This window comes from Euwallacea similis, chromosome 25, assembly GCF_039881205.1.
Source record: "Euwallacea similis isolate ESF13 chromosome 25, ESF131.1, whole genome shotgun sequence".
Lineage (NCBI taxonomy): Eukaryota > Metazoa > Arthropoda > Insecta > Coleoptera > Curculionidae > Euwallacea > Euwallacea similis.
In genome coordinates this window covers 1,271,191-1,295,512 of record NC_089633.1, presented here as the reverse complement: position 1 = coordinate 1,295,512, position 24,322 = coordinate 1,271,191, and the positions used below count along the sequence as shown (strand labels likewise).

At 37.8% G+C, this 24,322-nt stretch overlaps 1 protein-coding gene across 5 annotated transcripts in view; it reads left to right on the top strand.

Annotated features, from left to right (window-relative positions):
• LOC136416874 (autism susceptibility gene 2 protein homolog) overlaps positions 1-24,322 on the top strand; it is a 100,354-nt gene that overhangs the window by 68,689 nt on the left and 7,343 nt on the right. For 2 of the 5 annotated variants that reach the window (XM_066402278.1, XM_066402277.1), the window contains exons 6-13: positions 16,358-16,712; positions 19,969-20,222; positions 20,274-20,605; positions 20,908-21,096; positions 21,150-21,337; positions 21,421-21,626; positions 22,174-22,218; positions 22,588-22,755. In XM_066402278.1, coding sequence (XP_066258375.1) covers positions 16,358-16,712; positions 19,969-20,222; positions 20,274-20,605; positions 20,908-21,096; positions 21,150-21,337; positions 21,421-21,626; positions 22,174-22,218; positions 22,588-22,755 — 1,737 coding nt within the window. The remainder of the gene's footprint in view (positions 1-16,357; positions 16,713-19,968; positions 20,223-20,273; positions 20,606-20,907; positions 21,097-21,149; positions 21,338-21,420; positions 21,627-22,173; positions 22,219-22,587; positions 22,756-24,322) is intronic. The other 3 variants (XM_066402282.1, XM_066402280.1, XM_066402281.1) reach the window with 2 other exon arrangements.

Below are 24,322 nucleotides of genomic sequence, written 5' to 3'. Positions count from 1 at the left end.
GTTTATTGTTATTTTTTTTTGCTACTTCCATTACTATAAACAAGATAGTCAGTGTTATTTTGGTGTTTTACTCTCTAAAGTGAAAGAATTTAGTTCTGTGTCCCAAAAATCAGATTATACCTCAGTTTTGAAAATTTTTCAAATGCTTAATTACACTAATCAAGAAATGGCCAATATGGTTTTTGTTTACGGCCTTGCTGATGGTAAGTGTTTGGCAGCGAGGCGCATTTACATGGAAAGGTTTCCAAACCACCAAGCTCCCAACCACCAAACCTTTAGAAACCTTTAAAACCTTTTTCAACGGCTTTTAGTCAACATCCTGTATCTTGGAAACAAGGCATTTGCGGACATATGTTTATTAAACTTTTTTGACTCAAACCAGTCGAGGATTACGCCTTTAAATTTTTTACACGTAGTTAGGAAACACCCTGTATAGAGGTTGCAAAATGTTGTTTAAGGACTTCCAGGGTAGATTTTACTACCAAAAACACGAAAGAAACCTTTGAAAGTAGACCCAGAAACGATTTGTTGCCATAATGCAGGTTGGCAAAGTTTGAAAATGGTTTTCATTTTTTGCTTTACAGCTCCTACACTTTATAAAATATTTTGTTCATTTGGAAGAATACTATCTTCAGTCCCCGCTGTTGAATCATGGCTTAAGCTCGGTTCTGCCCAACCAAATACCCACACGTACGACTTCACACAAGCAATTTATTTACATCAGATGGCTGTTACTGTGACAGTAATTGCTTCGATATCGATTATCATTGAAATGTTGCGTTATTCTCGGATATTATTGAATTAAAACACTGGCAACGTATTTTTCAAAACGTGCCAACTAAATTTTGTTCCTCGATATAAAGCGGAGATTAAACACCCGAAATGATCAGCTTCCGGGCCTATACGCCTCCATTACACTAATTCGACAACCTCCCGCTTTCCAGCCCAATGATCCGAGTCCCGGGGAATCCCTAACTGATTCCCACTCCGATCCGGGGGAGTGAAAACGGATTATCGGGTTCACCGACTGACACGAGATAACTCTAACTTGCAGAGGGATTAGGGTGCGGGTTTGTTCGCTCGATCCCGTCTATTTGTTTCTCTCTAACTCGACAAACAGATTGTTTCGGTCGGGAGGATAAACCTGTCGGAATTGCGTCAAAATTCATTTCGTACCAATTCTGATAAAAGCAGACATTTGCATAAACGAGAGCGGAAAGAAAGGAGCGATTACAGTAGCTGCAAGAAGAAGGTCACCCCTAGTGCGCAAGAAACAAAGGAACATCTGTCGGGCAATGGCCGCCTCAGGGGGTAAAATGGACAGGTGCAAGGAGGGCGCGTGCCAGACACCTGATACCCCCGAGGGTGTCAGAAAAGGGGTTATTAATTTAGTGTCTCGCTCCGCATAATTGATGACTGCTCAGGGATTTATATTGAATTAACCATTTAGATCTGAGTAAATTAATGATCTACCCTAGTCGGGCTCAATAGATACGAACCAAACTAATCAAAATCATAATCAACACCGAATCAGTTAATAATCCAATTGTGTTGCGTATTAACTTTACGCATTTTAACTACGAGCTAATTTAATTAATTAAACAATGCGGGGTGATACGTCCCTTTAATCAACTCCCAACCCTCGTCAAGAGGCCCCAGGGGGGCCGTTTTGTTTGCCCGTTTCTTAGTCAACTGGGAATTTTCGATTGAGCATTGTAAAATGCGGGGGATCGGAAAAATAACCGTTCAATGGAGCGACAGGCCGGTTAAGGTTGGATGAATTAAAAGGCGATATGGATCTTGGGGAAATTAACTGCCACGCCCCCCGCTGCTTAGGCCAAAGCCCGAAGCTATTCAGGGAAGATTCATATCGGGTAATAGGAAGTTCGTGTATCGTACTGGTTTAAATAGGGGGATGTTACTGTTTGGAAATCATTAATTTGAATTTAAAGATTCTTGTTGGGATTTAGGTTTCCCAGATATTCACAGAAATAGGTCAATTTATATACTTGGAAACGAGATGCGTATTTAATTTCCTCAACTTAATATTTTTTAATTAAAGAAAGCACCGGGATGCTGCAGAAGTCCATGAGAGGCTCTTTAAATTTTTGAATTTCAAAAGTTATTTTTTATTCAGAAAAGGCGATAAGGAAATATTTCTGGTCAAAAATCGGGAGTGTTAATTTGGATTTTATATGAAATAGAAACGTAAAAAAATGAAAATTGCAATGTCAAGTATAGGTACATAATATGTTCAATAAGTGTAAAAATACAGTTTAGTGTAAAATTGCAGAAAGTGGAAAAAAATGCTAAAAGACGTCATCACACATGAGAAAATTAGACGAAATATATGCGAATGCAGAAATTCCAAAAATGTGAATAAATCTAGAAAACATGAAGAATGTGCGAAATTGATTAATATTTTACAAAATTGCTATGCAGTCTCCATATTTGAGGTAGCGGATTCCCTCTTGATTATGTTTTGACCAAATGAATGCCGAAACAAAAACCATTCATCGTAATATATTGTCTCTCCCCGTTTTTACGAGCCACCGTAACTGACCACTAAAGCCGTTTACGGTTGCGGACGTAAAAACGTTATTTTTCCGTCGATGGCACTATTCGTCCGTTTATGCGTCAGTTGTAAAGTCGCGGTTTTACGAGCGAACGCTCGTAAAATTAACGTCCCAAGTGTCGGGCAGATTTTACGACCCTCTAAAACTATAACCAGAGTATGTTTGAATAACCGTCCTAAACGTACCCCCCATTAAACTCAATAACGTTATTTACAAGTTAACGATTGTGGGGGAGTATTCTATTTATTTACCCTTAAAGTGACAGGTCATCTTTAGCTAAAATTACTCCCACGTTTATTGGCCAAAAAATAACTAATAATGGATCGAATGATAAACTTAGGAGCAAGTTATTAGGGAATAAACCTTCCACGCGAGTCTTTTCAGTTTAAATTAACTAAGAATAACATTCATGCTTTACTAAGAACATGAGCGAAAATCGTTGAAAAACTTTTTGGTGACAAAGCCGTCATCATCTTTAGAAACTAAGAAAAATAAGTAGAAACACAAAAATTAACTGTTAACTAAAATATATGGCAGGTAAATATTTAAAATGTGTGATACACAATTGTTGAAGAATTAGTTTCTTTGACATGAGTCGCATCATCATTCCAGAAGATTGATTTAAGGCAAGTGACTCCATGATCGGTAAGTGTACAGGCTGTTTCAATTTGGAGTGTTTTAACAGGAACAACTATTTCCTCATTAGATAGAATAAAACTGATTTGGGTGTCACGGGCTCGATTTTTGGGAAATGTTTAATTTCAAAAACCGTTTTTCGAAGTCATCACAGCCCACTAAGATATAGAAAGTTTTTCGATTTTGAAAATAGCTAATAATTTTCTTATTTATTAAATTATTGGAATTACATAAAACATTGTTATAGCAGTTTTTTGAAAGGAATCTAATAGAGTGCTCAAATTTTTTCTGCTATTCGCCGTTTTCCTACAAATTGCTGCAAGATCATTTTTTCAAATATAAATTATGCGTGGCCATGGCTTAACAAAAAAGACAATTTAAAATTATTTTCAACTATATACAGTGGCGAACAAACTTGGAAACATTTCCTTCATTCAAAATATTTATGAAAGCCATTTCAGAAAAACAAAAACTAGTTATTTATTTCAAAGGGTCTTCGGAGTTTCGTTATTGTCAAAAAAAAATTGTTTACTTACTGGATGAAAGAAATTTTTGTAGTAAAACGTTTTATTCTTTTCATAAATATGGAAACATTCGATTCAGTCTTCTTTTAGAGTACAATATTGTTGGTATTAAGTAATTAATTTGAATTTTAAAAAATTAATGATGTGTAAAGTGCAAATATTATAGTGTTAATTTAAAGCAAAAAGTATTTAACTGTACCGAAGTAGTACGAAGCAAATTGGTACAGCAAAATCGCTTAAGATGCATGGGGGCACTGTTAGCAAATTGTTAAAAGAATTTTGACTTGCGATACTGTAAATCCAGCATTTAAAAAAGCAGACCACTACAAACAAATGTAAGAATAGACAGAATTATTATACGAAAATCAAGAAACAATCCGAGAAAAACTGCTGTTGGGACAAATAAAGAGTTAAAGGAGGAGTATCGGGATATAGAGGTGTCAGATATGACTATTAGACGTTATTTGTTGTCAGAAGATCTTCATGGTAGGCGTGCTGACAGAAAACCTCTACTTACAAAACGTCACAGAAAGGAGAAAGTATGTTTTGTTAAAGAGTATAAAGATTGGACGCAAAATCAATGGTCTAATGTCTTCTTTAGTGACGAAAGCAAGTTTAATCTCTTTGGTTGTGACTCTACTGAATATGTTAGATGACCTGTTAGCCAAAGATACGATCCAAAGTACCTTGTGCCCATAGTAAAGCATAACGGTAGAAACATGATGGTGTGGAGCTGCTTTCGGCGGTCTGGTACGGGTCCACTAGTAAAAATAGAGGGTAGAATAAATGTGCAAATCTATCTTAATATTTTGAAAGATCATTTGATTTCATTCTAGGAAAACAATTTGCCATTATCCTGGATTTTTCATCAGGACAATGACCCCTAACACACATCCCTTTTGGTTAAGAACTGGATTGCTGATCAAAGAATTCACCTGATGCATTGGCCTTCGCAGTCACCAGATTGGAATCCTATAGAGAATATTTCGAATTATCTAGATCGCCAAATTAGAAAAAGAAATATTAAAAATCGGATAGATCTTTGGATGGCGTTGCACGAAGAATGGCAACGAATTCCACCTGATTCTTGCGCAAAACTTGTTGACTCTATGAGCCGAAGATGTCGACCGGTTATTTATGCCAATGGATATCCCATTAAATACTAAATAATTTTTTAATTTCATTTAATTTTCTCCTTATTATAGAAATGTTTCCATATTTTTGTTAGTGCATCATTTTGTTAATTTAAAAAATAACCTAAATTATAATTTATGCCAATTATTTTAATTTGATATATGTTTCTTATAATACCTACTATTATTATTGCAATATTATTTTAATAAGTTGTTTTTTATTTTGGAATCACAGCTAAAAATTTAAATGTTTCCATACTTTGGTCGCCACTGTATACTATATATATATATATATACAGTGTGACCCACTTAAGAGCGGGACACCCCTGTAAAATTTTTATTTGTGGTTCGATTTTGATCATTTTTTTATATGTTGTAGGGCATCAAAAACTCTATTTTGTGACAAGTTCTTGTTACGCTCGCTTAAAATCTAAGGTCTACTTTGCCCCTTTCTTATGACGAAATTTTAAGAAAAGACATTAGGGAATTTTTTATTTTAAATTTAGCTTCAGTAATAACTTTAGAATTATTCAAAATGGCTGTATTTCAAATTTCGTTAAAAAATGTTTATCCATAAAAAAGTTGTAGAGCAATCCAATTTTAAATTTATTGAACCATTTTTGCCCCAGAAATAGAGAAGAACTATGCATAAGGTTGAGACGCGCCTGTGAAGAAATTACTCCCTTATCTCTCAGAAAAGTAATGAGTAATACTAGAAGAAGATACGAGAAATGTATCCAGTTGAACGGTAGCTTAATCGAAGCAAGTGTTTTTTAAAATGAATTAAATCTCTTTTCGTTACAATTTTTTTTTCACATTGAATCATTAATTAATTTAAATTAAATAAAATTTAATTGTTCTACAACTTTTTTATGGATAAACATTTTTTAACGAAATTTGAAATACAGCCATTTTGAATAATTCTAAAGTTATTACTGAAGCTAAATTTAAAATAAAAAATTCCCTAATGTCTTTTCTTAAAATTTCGTCATAAGAAAGGGGCAAAGTAGACCTTAGATTTTAAGCGAGCGTAACAAGAACTTGTCACAAAATAGAGTTTTTGATGCCCTACAACATATAAAAAAATGATCAAAATTGAACCACAAATAAAAATTTTACAGGGGTGTCCCGCTCTTAAGTGGGTCACACTGTATATATGTATATATAACTTTAATATTTATTATCGAAAATGACGGAAATACAACTTATTAATTTTTTTACGTAAGTTAGCTTTGAAAATTGCTATCAAAACAACGAGGCAGCTATTCAATCTTTCATTTTACAATCACTACTGTTTTAATAAAATTGATTTTTAGTTTTCTTTTGATATATCGACTTTTAGTATTTAGTTAGAATGCATGAAAATTTTGAAAAATATGATATTTTAAAATGTTATATATTTTGTATATTTACTATATATTTTTTATAGCTGACTATGCCAAAAATATTAACACGTTATATTTCCGTCATTTTCGATAATAAATATTAAAATTATATATATCGTTGAAAAGGGTTTTAAATTGTTTATTTTGTTAAGCCATGGCCTCGTACGATTCATATTTGAAAAAATGAAGTTGTAGCAATTTATAGGAAAATGGTGAAAAACAAAAAAATTTTGGGCACTCTATTAGATTTTTAAAAAAAAGTGTTATTATGTTTTTACGTAATTTCAATAAATAAGAAAGTTATTGGCGACTTTCAAAATGGCCAAAAGTCGAAAAACTTTCTATATCTTAATGGAATACGACGATATCGGGAAACGGTTTGTAACATTAAACATTTCTCAAAAATCGAGACCGTGACACCTAAATCAGTTTTCTTCTATCAACTCAGGAAATAGGTTTTTCCTGTCAAAACACTCCAAATTGAAACACCTTGTACATCAATCACTTTTGATATGACTTATGTAAAAAAAAAAACTGTCATTCCTCAGCCATTGAGAATGGGAGTTTCAGAAGTGTTAAAAAGCCTTTTCGCTTGAGCCCTAGCAAAGATTGGATGTTGTTCTTAGTTAGTTTTAACTGAGAGTAGTGTACAATTCTAATAACTTGTAGTTGTGTGAGACGTCTCAGGCCTTCTCAAACAGATTAATCCACCTCAAACATATAGAACGTCCGTATTTTATATGTAAGTCTTTGACGAAAATTAGCGTTAATTAATTACTACTTATCTGCCATTACCCTTGGCTGCCGGTGATTTTCATAACAAAGTAGCAAAAGATGGGCATCGTGTGGCACCTCGTTAAGGGCGAATATTGTAGCAACAGGGATGACTTGTTCTGATGCACGAAGCGAAAGACTGAAAGGGGGTTTGTTGCCGAAACAAAGGGACATGAATATCCGATAAACCCCCGGATCCAATTTTGGTGGTCGGGAAACGACGGCAGTTTGTTTGCACCAACAGGGAAAAACCACTAAGTATATCTCTTGTTCGAACACCATTCAGAATGTTCAATGATTCTCCAAGTCTCTCATGAACGAAGATATAGTAAAAATTTGATATTCACGTCAAGCTCTCACAACTTTCCAAGATGGACGCAGACAAACTGCGTCTTCCCCAAACACAAACATCTCTTCCCTCTTTCTTTTTTCCTCGCAAATCGTGACCATATTTCCTGAGTACAATGGGATCGGTTTATTTAGTGCTTTGCGCTCGTGTTCCCGACGAATATACGGCACTATCCATTTTGTCGATATATAAATTCTCATGAATAAAAGAGCAGACGTGTGTATAAAATCGCCTATCTTTGTCGTCCCCGTTTCTTCACTTCGCTCTTTATTGCCAGAAGTGACGTAACTCAAGACGATTTGTGTGTTGTGTGGCTTTCAGTCCACCGCTTGTCAGTTCGCTTCTCTTTTACGTTTCAAATCGATTGCCGAAGATTGTGTGACGAAGGGTTGGCAGGGGTCTGGGGGGGAGGTACACCCCCTTGCGTGCATCGACTTAAATGGATGAGGGTGATTAATTGTAAAACTCAGATATAATAATATATAAGTATTTGGTTTGTTGGTTTTGATGCACCGAACGCTCCTATCCAAAAGAAGAGAGGAACGATGGCGCCAACGCGAAACGAACGTACCGCATTATGATTGAGTCAACGCCACCATTACTGGCACCCACATGCCAGTGCGATATTGTATCACCTTACGTTCGATCCCGCTGCTTTTTGTAGGAAACATAGTCTCGATGGTTTTTTTTTTTTTTTTTTCGATAAAAAACGCGGTTCTTTCCGGTTTTACCCTCCTCAGGCACGTCCGACCATCGTTCCGACACGCGGCATTAAACGGGATAAAACCGGGAACACAACGAGGCAAGACGGGATACAATTCATATTACCCCGTCCCTTGATCCCGGATTTAATATCCCCGAAGGGTGGATCGAGGATCGAAACCCTATAGTGCATTTTTCGAGTGGATTCGAGCGCTGTCAAGGGCGATATTAACTCTCGGAAAGGCGAATTGTTTGAACGTCTGCGCGATATTGTCTCTCGAGATTTCTGACTGGAATTATTATTATTAGTTATTTTTGTCAATGACGTTCCTGAAACATGTGGATGTTGTTGCTTAATGAAGATGCTCGGTGAGAACTCTACGTCTTCGGTTTCTAAAGTCTTAAGCCAGCTCGATACTTTCTTACGCGTTTCGCTTACGTATTGATGAGTATACGCTAATTAAACTAAGGTGGAAGCCACACAACACACTTTTATTATACATTTTTACGCTAATTGAAAGTACAATGCGGTGGTTGCATATCAAGTAAACACGGATTTTAGTGCCTCTTCTTCTCTAACAACAAAAGTAGATACGAAAATTGACACGTCCATGAGAAAACCACCGTGTCAACAAACGCTTTTACTACTTACCTCGAATTAGCTTTTAATGTGTTCTAAATGGCATTAACAATTAGTGGTAAAATTCCCCAATGCTTCCGAGTTAATTAGTAAAAAAAATTCGTTGTCATTCCTCATTCAGTCAGCGTTAAGTGACGTGCTTCGCGATGAAAAAAGAAGTGTACAAGCCGAAAGTCATCGTTTGTATTGACAACGTGAGTTTTTCAAACTTCATAAACATAATAAAACACTCTGAAAACTCTGTTGAAACAGTTTTCAACAGCCGTTCGAAGTCGGTAAATAGCAGCGGGATTTATTTAATGTCTGAAGAAGCCCCGTATTAATTGCGGGAAACGCATTAATTTTCACTTTGAGGGCGTCGGAATGTTTGTCTGTTCGCGTTTTCTTTGATCTTCAACTCGTTGTCGTGCCAGCAAAGTGAAGTTATGACAGGGCGACAATTTATAGGCCTGTATATTCGGTAATTAACTGCACCTGGTTATTATTTTCGTACGGCCGCGTGTGTGGTCACAGAATTGAGCACAGTGGAACATACGGGGTGGCTTATTAACGGCAACGTGAGAGTCCGAAACGAGGTCGGAATTTGAGTCGCGAACAAAATTAATGCCTTCAACTCGTAGTGTTAGTTTCTTAACTTCTAGCAAGATCAGGATTGCCACATTTCTGGCAACTTGACAGGAAACGGCAGACGGCCATTCTCTGGAAACTATTAGGCCGTGTAGTATGAAATGAGTAGCATTGAATTGAAACTTTAGTCATTTTTTTTTCATATGAAATGTTTTTATTGTCAATCGAAATATGCACCACCATTATCAATACACTTCTGCCATTTAACGGGAAGTTCATTGATTCCCCTGCTGTAAAAGCCTGCAGGCCGGGAGTCGATAAACTCTTGGAAGGCAGCTTTGACAGCCTCGTCGGAGTTGAATGTTTGAAACCAAGAAGTTATCCAAATTTTGAAAGAAGTGGTAATCAGTGGGTTCTAAGTCGGGTGAATACGGTGGATGACGAAGAGTTTCCAATTCCAACTCCTGTAGCTTGGCTAAGGTGACTTGTGCGGTGTGTGGCCGAGCGTTGCTAATTTTGGTGTGACTAATCTTGGCTGCTTAACCGTCAGTTGCTTCATCATTTCGGTCAGTTGTCGGCAGTAGACATCAGCCGTAATCGATTCACCAGGTTTCATGAAACTGTGATAGATGACACCTGCGTTAGACCACCAAACGGACACCATAAGCTTCTTTTGATGAAGATTTTTTTTCGCACAATGTTTTGGTGGTTCATCTTGATCCAACCACTGCGACGAACGTCTGGTATTGTCATATAGGATCCATTTCTCATCACAAGTAACAATCCGATTCAAAAATGGATCGTTATTATACCGGCACAACAAAGAACAAGCTTCGAGACGTCGTTCTTTCTGTATGTCGCTCAACTCATGCGGTACCCACTTGTCCAGCTTTTTCACCTTACCAATTTCAGCCAAATGAGTCAATATTGTTTTTTTGGTTACACTAAATATTAACGATAATTCGCTTGCACTTTGACGTGGATTCGCTTCCACCACGGCTTTCAGATAATCGTTATCCACTTGAGTTTCAGGTCGTCCACGTGGTTCATTTGTTAGGTAAAAATTGCCAGAACGAAATTTCATGAACCAACGAGATACTGTTTGCTGTGAAGTGACTTCAGTACCAAACACATCATTAATATTGCGAGCCGTCTGAGCTGTTGTGGTTCCACGGTGAAACTCATATTTCATTAACACACGAATTTCATTATTTTGCATGGCTGCACAAAAATGTTTATAAAAATAAAAGTTTTCAATAATTTTGAACACTTTAAACTCTGATCGAAAGAGGAAGAATGTGCCATTTCCACATAAAAAAGTCAAGTCCAAATATAGATTTAGAGTGAAGTTATTCGCAGTTGAATGTGGTATTTCGTGAATCTACTCATTTCATACTACACGACCTAATATTTCTTTGCCGCTATTTGAGAAGGAAGTCGTCAACCGACCTGAGGACGTGCATCAAAAGTGTCTGTTTCAGCATATGTCCCTAAATCATCGACAATTAAATTAATTATCGAATTTTCCCTAAAGTTGTAAGGAGTTCGGGTGTACGAAACTTTTTCTCGGAATAACTGAAGGTTCCTCAAAATCATGCTGAAAAACTTTTTTTCACATAAAGAATGAATTTTTCTGCAATTTTGCCGAACCAGCAACTTCGTGAGATTGCAGATCGAATTTCGGATGCGATTAACCGGAATTGGCCTAGAGAGAAACTTAGATTTCTCTAACTAAACGAAATTGACTTGAGCGAAAATTTCGTTACTTTTTTGGGTATCTGAGTAACCCAAATTCTGTTAGGACACTTTCCGGATTTTCTCTTTCATTGTGTCAGCTAATAAATTCCTGCAACTGGGAATCCATCGGAAAATTCCTATAAATTCCCGATGGGTCTAATCCTTGCGAGAGATTTCTCTCTCATCACTTGCTTATGATTGATGATTTTTTGGTAACTTCGATATTAGTTTTCACTATTCGCCTGAAGAGATTTCTTGTCTGTCTGTTTGGCCTCCCATTTCCATCGGTTAAATCGCCTCAACACACGCGTTTAGAGTGCAGAATAATTTATAATTTCCCGCTTCTGATTTAACCGCCGTTGAAACTGGATTGCTTGTATAATTGAAGTGTATACTGGGAACTCTCTAGGCCTTTGCACATGATGATAATTTCTCAGCAACATTAGTTTCGAAATTGCTTCTCGTCGACAAATTAACATATCCGGCATTGAGGACCAAAGCAGGTTATCACAACATGCAGTGGGGCGTGTGAAATCAGGGTTTTTGAGAGGCCCAAACGTGTCTCACCTGGCCCCAATTACCAGTTCATATTGACTCTATGAGGTTGTCAACAGGTTGTCCCTTGATTATATTCTAAATAAGGTTCACACCTCAACTTGCCTGCAATAGCTTGCCTCTAGTTTAGATAACTAATAAAAGCGTTTTTCGATTTTCCCTGAGAAAATGAAATTTCTTCGAGTATTAAAAGTTTGTAAAACTCATCTCTCCACCTTTGGCGGAGCCTAGACGAGCTGGGGGCCCGAGACAGAAAGCGGATGAAAACTCGTAATGGCTTTTTTATTAAATCTTTAAAAAGGGGAAGGCAACCCTTCTCAAATGGCGCCCTTATTAAATTGTTTCTAATTGGGAGAAAAAGTGGAAAACTTTCCGGGGGTGTAATAAAGTTTATATTATTGGAGAGAATCGCTGAAGACAAGATCATTCCAGTAGAGACGTAAATTGATTTTCAGTAAGTAATTATTACCTCAGGGATTTCCGAGGCATTGACGTTGAAGATTTGAAAAGCTGTAATAAGAAAGCGTCTAGGAGAAAAAAATCAGGAAAATTTCGTAATTTTTTAGGTTTTTTTAATCTAATCAACTAATATATATCCTGTTTGTTTTGAATCTGAATACCTGAAGGCTTCTGATCCTAGAGTCTAAAATAGAAATTGATTTGGCGGTTATTTATACTGTTTGGCACAGCTGAAGGGTAACAGAAGAACTAGAGGACTGTGTCACGGTTCCCATGAGTTTACATGCTTCCCTCATTCCTTTTTTTTTTATTACGCACCTTACCGCGTATTTTGGTTTTACCAATCTCATTAAACGAAGTCAAGGTAAACATAACCTCGTGTATGTATAATTCATCCACCCCCCTTTCCAAGACAGACATTTTAATATGTCTCGCGCACCGGGAAGCGCCGCATTCCCCAAGGGACTAATTACCCCCCGTTTCTGAGTTGTTAAAGCTCCGCTCCCGACGAGGAGGAGCATTAATACTGAGCCGTCCGCACCTTAATGATTCATTAGGGGTGATTAAGTGGAGTCGATTACTTTTTAGGGCCCGGTTTTTACAAATTAACCCGTCTACCGGAAAAGTAATTTCCCCCGATTTAATCTCGCTTTAATAAGAGCAGAATTAATTTAAATGTGGGAGGAAAATTCAAAAGGCGCGTTCATTATGTCGGCGTGTTTAACGGGCCAATGGATATGCCGGTCTGTGGGGTATTGACAAATCGTTTCTGAAGCTAAATAATGTTTATTGTAATTCCCGCTTTTATGAATCGAAAATATAAATCTTAGGCTAAAAACAAACTTCAAGAACGATCCGCTTGTCTACGAGATTTTAAAGAGTAATCCGATTAAAAGTGATGGAATTTTGACGGAAACTTGGGGAAATCCAATTTAACTTCTGCCAACTTCGGCAACAACTCCCGACAACTTCTTTCCGTCTGAATGGGGAGGTAATGCGATTATACTAACTGCTATTTCGGTAGAAAGTTCGCCGAGCAATTATTCCTTTTTCATTTTGATAAAGACGGCCTACGAAGCTAAAGGTTCACATAATAAGCCCGAAATATCATTTTGTATTTAATGAATGAGGGAATTCGGTTGTTTTATTGAAGAATATTGAGACTGAAATTTTCTAAGTGGGGTGAATGTTTGAACAGTTTCGGCAATTGAAGAGTTTTGAACATTGACCTTGTGTGCTTAAAAATATAGATGCGAAAACTCCTCCGACCCCAAAATACAATCGCCTATTTGAAATAACACTCATTGGTTGAATATCTTGCACACAGAATGTTATCACTGGGCGATCGTATCCAGGTGAGAAAATGGACATACGATCGGTAACAGTGAACGTTGCATATTACAGTGCATGGCAGCAATGATGACAAAGTGATGGTAATTACAAATTTTGACCAACAAGATAGATTTTTATTTTTTATTCGATTTGGGATGGTTGGGAGGAATGACAGCTTGCGTTTGGTATTGTAATTACATCTTCTGTCGTCTCATTTGAGGCAATGCGTGCGAAGTCCGAATTTCAAAAACTAGACCACCGTCTCTATCTGGCCCAAAAATATTTTGTGAATCTATACGGAAAGCATATGTTAGTTCAAGCTAGAAACTTATAAGAATTCTGACCTTCATGTTTATGAGTTGTATTCTGGGGATTATTTTTCATAGTCATGTGTTTTTCTTTTTTCAAACTTTCGCCGTGGAGGGGAGGGGGGTTGGCAATTGAGGAAGAAATTGGTTCAGAGAGAATTTTTGATGTTATAAAATCAAATGTTACTACATATACAATTTTATACTTTACGCCAACGGTACGGGAACAATCAATCTAATTCCAGAACCTAATTTAACACCCAATCATCCCTTGTAAAAATCTAAACTTGAGGCTACCTGTGCGAAAACTCCTCCAACCCAAGCCACAATTATCCAACTAAAATATCGCTTATTTCGTCGACATCTCATACGAAATATTAACACTAGCCAAGACAGGCTTTGGATTGTCCCGACTATTTCAAACTGACTGACAGCAGAAGGAGTTAATTTATTTTCTTTTCCTAATATCAGGCAATAAGCAGTGATGGGCATGTGATCAGGAACGATTGACGTGGCACACCGCGATACTTGGCACAGTGGTGGCAATAGTAAATCTTGCCAAATAACATAAATGTTTAAATTTTAGTCGATTTGGGAGGCGAAACGGGAAAAAAAATTCTTCAAAATTGACAAATTTCGTAGTGGTGAAATTCCAAGAACTGTATTGTTAAGAATATTACCAAACGTCAATCAACTTTTTCGTTTAAAATTTCGTAATAATTCTGACGTTTTTTTCGTAAAACCATTTGTTGTTACATATATAATTTCAGAGATTTGAATAGATTTCTTTGAGAACTTCCTAGTTGCATGGCAATAATCAATCTCATTTTGGAGGCGGAACAATGTATATCTTCGGATATTGCTGCGGTTGAAGGCAATCCGATGAGCTCTCCCATTGAAATTCGGTCGCCTGGGTGGAAAATTAACTGCCAAACTTTTAATTGATTTTCTAAGTTTCCTCGATTGCCCCTTATAGTGACTGATAGTTCTTCGAAAGCGTTCACATAAAAAATAATATGTAGTCGCTAAAATTCATCAATAAAACATAAGGTACTTGGACAATCCATTCTCGGCCATGTCGCGGCGTTCGCAGCATCTCAAGTATCTGAAACGAGGCTAAAAAACGAATCAATCGCCCATTACCCCGTACGAGAATGGGACACTCTTCCGACAACTTATTCGAGACAATCATTATCGGAGTGCCAGTCGTGCCTGTGCTGTGGATTTAAGGCGACGGACTTAGACGGAAGCCCTAGGTGGCCCCATTAAGCAGCCCCTCGATGCATTTTTGCTTTTTGCGCGGCACAATTAACAATTAACCATAACCGGCGTTCTCGCGAAGGCATTCCGCCATCTACCGTAGGTTTATTATGCAATTATCATAGTTGCGCAAAGGAAAAAGGAGTAATTAAATAGTTAGGCCGCCGTGAAATTTATGCACCATTTTATTTGCACATTGCCTGAAAAACAAATTTAAAACATCGCCATTCATATTAATTAGTTCGGAACCTCTTTCTCTCGAACGAACGCACCGAAAAGTTCGCTAATTCGTTTCCTGCCCGGCCAGCGAAAACAGAAAACCGGGAGATTAAACTTGTCTTAATAAAAGAGGGCTTAAATAATTCAAAGTTCTATCTCCGGATGCCTGTCTTGGTTCTCGGCCCGAACTTTCCGCAAACTTATTTGAATCGAATTAAAACCACCGCCAGACTACTCGCCTTGTATTTAATTTCCATCTGAGAGCCAGCAAGAAGTTCGGAATCGAATCCCTTTTTGATTTAATTGTTTTGTTCGAAGAAAATCGTGTTTTTGTTCGGTTCAGAAAGGCTTTGTTTATGCTCCCTTTCGGCCTTTCGAGTCAGGTTGTAAACAGTTAAAGCATCCATAAAACGACGTGGTAGCAACGCTATTTACGCCATTATTAGATACCTGAACGAACTTATTAAATCAACGTATAAAAATACAAAATCAATGTGAACATGCTAGCTACTGAAATCTCCCATATAAACATCGAAATTTGCCCACCCCGTATATACTTCAGGAGTGAAAAATTGAGGAAATGGAAAAATCAAAAAGAATAAGTCCAATGGCATTTTAATACAAAATCATTCCATGACTTTGAAAATTGTCAATTTCTCCTCAGTCAGTTCTGAAAGCAAATGAATTATGTTAAGCCATCAATCAATTCGTGGCTTTCTTCATTTTCCTATTATACCTCAAACAGTGTTCCTTCGCTTTGCATATTTGCGAGTAAGTAATGGAAATAAATGGAAATAATTTGCCGGTTTATTACGCCAATGAAATGCATTTAATTCTCTTGAAACTTCCTTTTTGTAGATGTTTTAAGACCGGTTCTTCAATGTCCTGCTAAACTGTATGTGAAGTAATTTACAGTCAAGGGTAAACTGTTTGTTCATTGCGGAGGTGTGTCAGATAGCCATCTTTACCTCAACTATTGGTTAAGCTTTAACTTTAGTTTAAAAAAAAACACTCCATTTGCCAGTTAATATTATTAACTGACAGCTATCGTTCCCTGAGTGGACACTGAAGATCCGGCTCTTACGTCAAGCAGTTATAGCTTCCTTAACTGTAAGACCATTAAGGGAACATACTGACGACATTTTCTTGATTCCAATTGATTTTTAAGGGATGATTTTAATGGATTTTCCTTTCGTTTTAGGGCTCCGATGCCAGTTCGGTAATCTTCCCTTCAGTGCCGTCGGCCCGCAAACACGAATTCCCTGGTGCCCTACCGCCAAGCCTGCCCCAGGGGCTACCCCATGGCCCGGGCAGTAGCCCGGTGCCGGCGCCCACGCCGCCCAACTTGCCGGCGCCGTCTCCGGCCCCCGCCCAGCAACCGCCCCACTATCTGCCGCAAGCTATACCGTCTGCAGCGGTAGCACCCGCGGTGGGGGAGAGTGCCTCGTTGGGTGCTGCCGCCCAACCGATGGTTGGGGCTGCTCAACCGCAGGCGCTCTCCATCAAACCGGAAGTAGCGCAGATGGGTGCCAAAATTCCGTCTGTACCTGGACAAGGTGAGTTTCTGAATTTCGTTGAATTTTTTAAAATTTAATAAATGGAGGTGGAAAAAACTCGGATAATTTAGGAAGTGGAACGTCTCGTGAGAATGACATAAAAATGTCAACATACTAGGACAATCCTAGAAGTGTCCAACCTAATACTTAAAGGACAAAAAATGAAAAATAATACATTATTTCTCAACTTACTCTCCTTTGATATTGATACACTTTTCTCAGTGATGTGTTCTATGGCTCCTATATCCTGTTTATAATAAGAAGTTTGAAATGTTTCAAAATAGGCATCAACCTCAGACTCCAAATCTTCATTATTGGCAAATCTCTATCCACCAAGTTATTTTTTCATGTTTGGAATTAGAAAATAATCTGAGGGCGTTAAGTCTGGCGAATAGGGTGGATGAGGAAAAAGTTCGAAATTAAGTTAATTGATTTTGATCATTGTAATGATGAAAGTGTAGACTGGTGCATTGTCTTGATGCAGCAAGACTTTTTTCGCCAAATGCCGGCTCAAATGCTGCAATAAATTTGTATAATATTCTCAGTTTATTGTTTTCCCTTTAAGGAGATAGACAATAAAAATGATCCCTTGTGCATCCCAAAAAACTGACGCCATCATCTTTCCTGCCGGTGGAACGGTTTTCACCTTCTTTGGAACCGATTCTCCTCTTGCAATCCATTGTTTTGACTGCTCTCTCGTCTCAGGTGCGAAATGATGGGGCCATTTTTCATCCATGGTTATCAATTGACGCAAAATTCGGCTTTATTGCTGCACACTTTGCCAAACAATCTTTTGAAACATCCTGACTGCGCTATTTTTGGTCAATTATGAGTAGTCGTGGCACTCATCTTACTCCCAGCTTTCTCACATCCAAGTGTTCGGCCAAAATGCGATGTACAGTACTTTTTGAAATGCTCACCATTTCTGTTAACTCTCGCAATTTCAGCTGATGGTCTTTCGGTACAGTTTTGTGAATTTTGACCACAATTTCTGGAGTGGCCATTTCATTGGGTCGACCACTGCGGAATTCGTCTTGACAACTCTTGTCACCGCGTTTAAACTCTGCTACCCAACATTTTACAGTTGTTAACGAAGGACCAGATTCCCCCGGAGTAGAATTTAACTCCGCTTTAATGTCGGATGGACTAAGACCTTTCAAATGAAATTATTGAATCACGAATCGATGATCAATTCTTTCCACGTTCACAACATCTCTAAAAGCGTTCACTAAAAACGGCTCCAAAACAAACACAATTTAGACATGAGCTTTTTAAGGTCATGTCTTTGTAATATAGGCAAATTTTTTACAAAAAAATCGCCATGTATATGTCAGGTTGGATACTTCTGGAGCTATCCTCATAATCTATCCATTGATTAAATCAGCAAATACTCGTCATTTTGACGTCGTTTTCTGAGAATGTTCTTCTCTTTAGATGTAAAAATTTGTCCCAAGTGCCAAATTCTGTCTTAATAAAGAGAATACTCATAGGAATACTGTCAAAGTAGCTGCCAAATCAACTCTGCTACACACACGTCAATGTTCTTTTGACCTTATGCTTGTGGAGTATTCTACCTTCAAAAATTTGATTACGTCTATCCTGAACATGAGCACGACATAAAAAGGGTCCTTATATCGATTCATGGCAACTGCTGGACATTGGTCGCATTCAGAGAACAGCAAGCGCTGCAGAGCTTTCCAGAAAGTCAATCGATTTGAAAATAAGGAAAAATTTTATTACATAGCGCGTTTCGAAGTTGACTGCTGACCTACGCGGAATTTGAATCTCCAAACCTCGACCTTTCTAAGCAGCGGGTACAACTCATAAAAGTAGATGATGAAAATAAGAAAAAAATAGATCCACATTGATTAGGAATTGAGTGAGATACCTTATACGAGACTGAAAAATGGTTTCACAAATTTCAACGAAATTAGTTTGAGTTATACAGGGTGTTTCTGAACATGCAAATATGTACTGCATTAATTTGCCAAGCGTTTTGGCAATTCATAACGATATTTCACTCAACATTGTATGAAAAATTAGTCACATTAAGAATGTCGCATAATTAATAGGTATCATATTCCAACCTCGAAAATGTCGGAATCTGAGGATTGTTTGGAGTCAGCTTGATGTTTTTCGGTGACAAATGAGCAGTGCGATCTTGCGACCTTGGCCGAAATAGCATAACGAACAGAATGTAACAAATTAAAGGTCGTTCAGAGTTTTCATAAAATAGAAGTCATCGGTTTGTTATATTTTAAATTTAGATGTTTGTACTTAGTAATATTTGAATAGATATACAGGGTGGATGATTAAAGTTCGACACCTTGAGTATCCATTTCCCTCTAAACAATTTGATGATATATAGAAAGTTCATGCTAATCCCTACATCTCATCAAAATTCTTTGGGAATCTGTCAAACCAATTTCAAAGTGTATAGAGAATTTGTTCCCAAGTGCTTGCATTCTCAGTTTCCATTGGTCAAACAAGTTTAATTAAGCACTCTCCGAAGCACTATATTCCAATTTTCCCTGCCATAATTCCCTTGATTATTTAGTCGGACTACCCCACACAATCTATTAGATAGTTTACAAATGAAACTTCAACGAGGCCCCAATAACAACGCCCAGATAAACCGCAACGAGAACTGACACAAGCCACAACGGGCATCTCATTTCGCTTGTTTATCTCCGCAACCCACACTCGGATCAGTAATAAGTTTTCGAATATGGGTGCAGTGGTCGTTTACATTGATTTATCAGGTCAATAAAACGCCATTATGTATTCATATGTTATACGACTGGCAGCGATTGCCCTCTTTGTTGTACCCGGAATATCGTTAACCGTATTGTTTTTCTATCGTTCGATCTCCCGTTTGCTTTTGTTCGGAAAAAGGTCGTCATGTTGCGTAATGGAAGTTATAATATTATTATAGTAATGGATGAAATGACTGATTTTACTTAGCAAAGAATACAATGTAAACAGCTAATACGAGTCGCTTTTTAATCGTATAAAATAAACGGACTCGATACAAGTTATTTATCCGGGCAATTAAAACGATGAAAACATGCAATTAAAGTATTGAAAGTCGTTTCGTAATAACCGTAATTTACGAGCAACTGTGTAATGAGAATTTTTTCGTCAGACCTCGTGCAGGTAATTTTATGTCTACACTCATAATTGATGCTCATTTTCCTTTCCTCGCATTACATTACACGGAAATATGCATATATTACTTAAAGTTGTTTTTTCACAGATAAACCACCTCCAACCCAGTTGGCATGCGGACCTCCGGCTGTCGTGGCCCCGCAACAGCCACCACCGTCTTCAATGCCGCCCACGACAGCCCCGGTGCCACCCCCGGTGGCAGCTCCTGCTGCCCACCACCATCCGACGGCGGGCTTAGACCCTGCGGCACATGCGCATGGAAGAATGGATAGTCCTGCCGTCGCGACGTCTGCTAACGCCGCTGTGGCTCCTAGTCCTGGACAGTACCACCACTCTTATCAAGTATGTGGAGAAAAAATATGATTAAAAAATTACAATGGAAACCGTTTTCAGCCCTTGTATACTCCGTATGCTTACACTTCCACGCCTGCCTATCCGGGTGCCGTCCCCTACCCCACTCCTCCCTCGTCGACGTCGGTAGCCAGCGCGTTGCCTGCGCAGCCGACGCCCCCTAGTGTCACTCAGGCGCAACCTCTGGTAACTGCCAATCATTCGGCGACGGTGCTGCCTCCTCTTGTTGGCAGCCAGCAACCTCCGAGTTCTAATGCCTTGCAACAACACTTGCCCTTGGAGCATCAGCCGCCCTCGAAACGACCCGCCACCCCTAAAGTCGCGATGAGCCCGAGGGGGGCAGAAGGTCCCACTAGGGAGCGAGAGAGTTACAGGTGGGTTATTTTGATGTTAAAGGTGTTTAATTTGTTTACAAAGTAAATATTGAGAGTTACCTAAAATTCCCAAAAAATGTAAGCCAATTTGTGAACAAACTGGAAAGTGAAGAAAAATTATAATTGGGGTTGTGTTTTGTCATATCAATTAGGTTTCCTAGTACCTTCAGCTGTAATTATAGATGATTTAGCTACTCCGTCAATATACGAATGATCTGTAACTACAGCTGAAGATGCTGGAAAACTAAAAAAAGTATTTGAGTCAGTTGGTGTAATTTATGTAAATTTGTTCTTAATTGTAGTAGCGTGACCTCATTAAGCAAAAGCAGCGTCAGGACGTCGACACCGGTACAAAGCCACACGACGCCGCCGGCCACAGCTGTTTCTTCTAGTCTTACGGCCGCGCCCACGGTGGCGCAGCCGACGCTGGCAAAACCGTGGGCCACGACGCCGACCACAGTGGCGCCAGCCGCCCCCTTAACGAGGCTGAGGTAGCTTACTTTATCCACTTTCGAATCACCCTTTCTTAATGGTTTATAATTAGCAGCCCTGCTCCCCCTCGACCTGCACCAAGCCACCATAGTGGAGCCTACTCATCTCCCGGGGCTCCGCCACTCTTCGCGCCGCCGCCTTTGGCGCCACCCCCAGTGTCAACAGCTAGTCCTCTGGCCTCAGCCGCGCCCACTGCCACCAACCCGAACCCTTTCTCGGCAGAAAGTTTGTTTCAGACGAGTAAGTCCCTAGTGCACAGCTCCGTTCTTTTTTAATGCTTTTAAGAGCGTTTACTAACAATTTCTTTCGCAATGTTTCCTAAGAGAAACATTCGTTTCCAGATCAGGCCGATATGCTGCGCAGAGAATTGGACAGTCGCTTCTTGGCGTCGCAAGATAGAGCATTGGCTCCGCCGCCGTATCTGCGCACTGAGATGCACCAGCATCAGCACCATCATACGCACGTGCATCAACACACGACATCGCTTTTGCCACCTCCCGGAGCGTCTGCGTTGTATTCTCCACAGTTGGTAAGTAGACGGAAAATGTATAATTTTGTGCAGTAAGTAATAGGAAAATGTACCTGAAGAGTGTATGGCTTCGGAGCCTCGAAAACATTTTAGAATATAATTTGACCGGCCGCGAAAGCCTTCCCACTTTGATTTATAACGGAAATTTTTAAATATTTCTTAATTTGAAAAATAAAAAATATTTAGTTATTTAACATAATTAAAGAAAAGAACTTGTCTTTGTAGCTCATTCATTGTATTATATAAAGTAAAAATATGTCCATCATTTGCTATTATTATTTTTTAAAGTTTACTTTGAGCCGAATCTTTTTCTTCAACAACAATCCAAATGGAAAGTAATTTTATAAAGCAGTTTAGAAGCAAAAAGTCTAGCACAAAATGCTTATGTTATGTTGTATGAAGCTATGCCTCCCCCAATAGAGGTAGAGTATTATCTTCTGATTAAATAAACAATATTTTGATCTAATTGTATTTGATCTTGTAAAGTTGCTAGGCAAATTTGCGTGTAAATATCATTGTTTTTTACAAGATTTTTCTTTAAATTCAGCCTCTATCACCCATGGACAGGCTGGCTAGACGAGCGCAGAGCAGTGTGAGTATAAAACTTTGAAAATAATAACTAAAACTATCCCTGTTTGCAATATTTTCATAGGAATACACGGCATTTTTGCTAGCAAATTTGCAAGTGTATAAATAGTTATTCTGGATTTAGTTTTCTTGAACTAACAGTATTATTTGCTACTTTTTTAAATTAAAGTCAATTTCCTATATTTGAATTTGAAAAGTTCGATTTCAGTTTTATGGACGCCAAAAAATTGTACAACTTTATTTTGAAAATCACAGTAAATGTTGAAATATATATATTTTTTTAAGATTCCTTTTGTCTGCCTTTCATCAAACAAAACCAACACCAATTGTCATACACTTTCTCAGTTCCTCTCTTATGTTTTTTCTTTTGCAGTTTAAAGATATTCCCAAATTGGGTGGCGTAGATTCCCCATTTTACCGTCAAGGTCTAGGAGTGCCAGGATATCCCGGATATAGTCCGGGATTGATCGGACATCCAGGGTTAACGAGTGGACCCACTCCTTTCGTGCCCCCGACCCATCTACCCACTTTTCAGCCCAAGGTAAGTGTGTTTGTTGAAGGTGGAGGATAATACGGCATGAAATGTTGTGATCACCTTAATAGCTGGTTTGTTCTTATAATATACGTATGTTGTACGTTACTGTATAACAGGGTGGATACTTGGAATATGTAAGAAAGTAATGAAGAACTTAGAAACCTCATAGAGGGCAAAAACCAGAAAAATCTATTCTTTTGTTTTGACGTTTTAACTTGCATAAAACATACATATATGTATTTGTTATACCGGGTGACAACAGAAAGTAGGTACACCTTGTCATTCTTTTACATAAAAATTTAAAATTGGACTGCTTATAAAAGGCAACACAACAGTTAAATTTCTATTAGTTTGACTGAAAATCATTCTAACTTTTGATTTTTAAGGATATAAACGATAATTCTGGTCGGTTACTGCTGAAAATCAATAAAGATATACAAAAAGTAACTATTGTCACCTTGTAAACTGTACCCTTAAGGCTAATAGACATTTCAAATTTGAACTAAATACCTGATTAATTCTAAGAATGGTCTAGGAGTAAACTTCAACGCTCTGTATCTTGATATTGAACCATTTCCAGACTTATATTTATATGATTTTTTTAAATATTCATTGATAGCCACCTTGTATGTGAAACAACGCTTTCTTGTAGGTAATTACCCAAATCGAATATTAAACAGCAAATTGAAATCTAAAGCGTCTTTATCTACAGAATTAGTTAATACTTCAATATCATTATTTTTTCTTAACAACATGATGTATGTTTAGAAGTTCTTTTTTTCATATATAGGATGTCTCTAAAAGATCCATACAAAATTTTACCATAGATTTCTGAGGCGAAAACATGACAATAAAACCTAGTATACCTTACTCAAAAACTGGACGGTTTTCAAAATACAGGACGTCAAAGCGAAAATTAAAAAAAGGTCAAAAAATTATTACTTCATTTGTAATGGTACTTCGTGACTAAAAATGTCGCAGCGAGAGGCTTTTAGAGGCAAGAAATCAAGATCCCTTTACATTTTCGATGCACCTTGTCTTCCTTGCTGTCAGCGCTAAATGAATTCTCTTTAAAAGAGTATAACTTTTTTATCGCCCGGTATAAAATTTATTTATGACTAAATTTATGTTTTCCTATATATTTAAAAGACATGCTCCTTAGTACAAATCCCTACGGGCATTTCTTCTTGAGATATTTGAAGTTTAAAGTTGGCTGTATGTCTTGAAAAATAATTTTAAAGTACACAGTCCTACAGTACAGCAAAATATTATGCATAATAAAAAATAGCTATAGTCAAATAAAAACAAGAAGATAAAAAAAATTATAATAAGAATTGAAGATTAATTGAATGTTTTGATTTTTTTAGTTTCAATTTTACCACTAAATATGTACTTTAAAGTTATTTTCCAACATAAGCAACGAACTTTAAACTTCAAATATCTCAAGAAAGAATGTCCGTAGAGACTTGTACCAAGATACATTTTTTCATAAAACATGAAGGAAAATATAAATTTAGTCATAAAAATGTTTATACCGGGTGATAAAAAAAGTTAAGCCTCTTTAAAGAGTTCA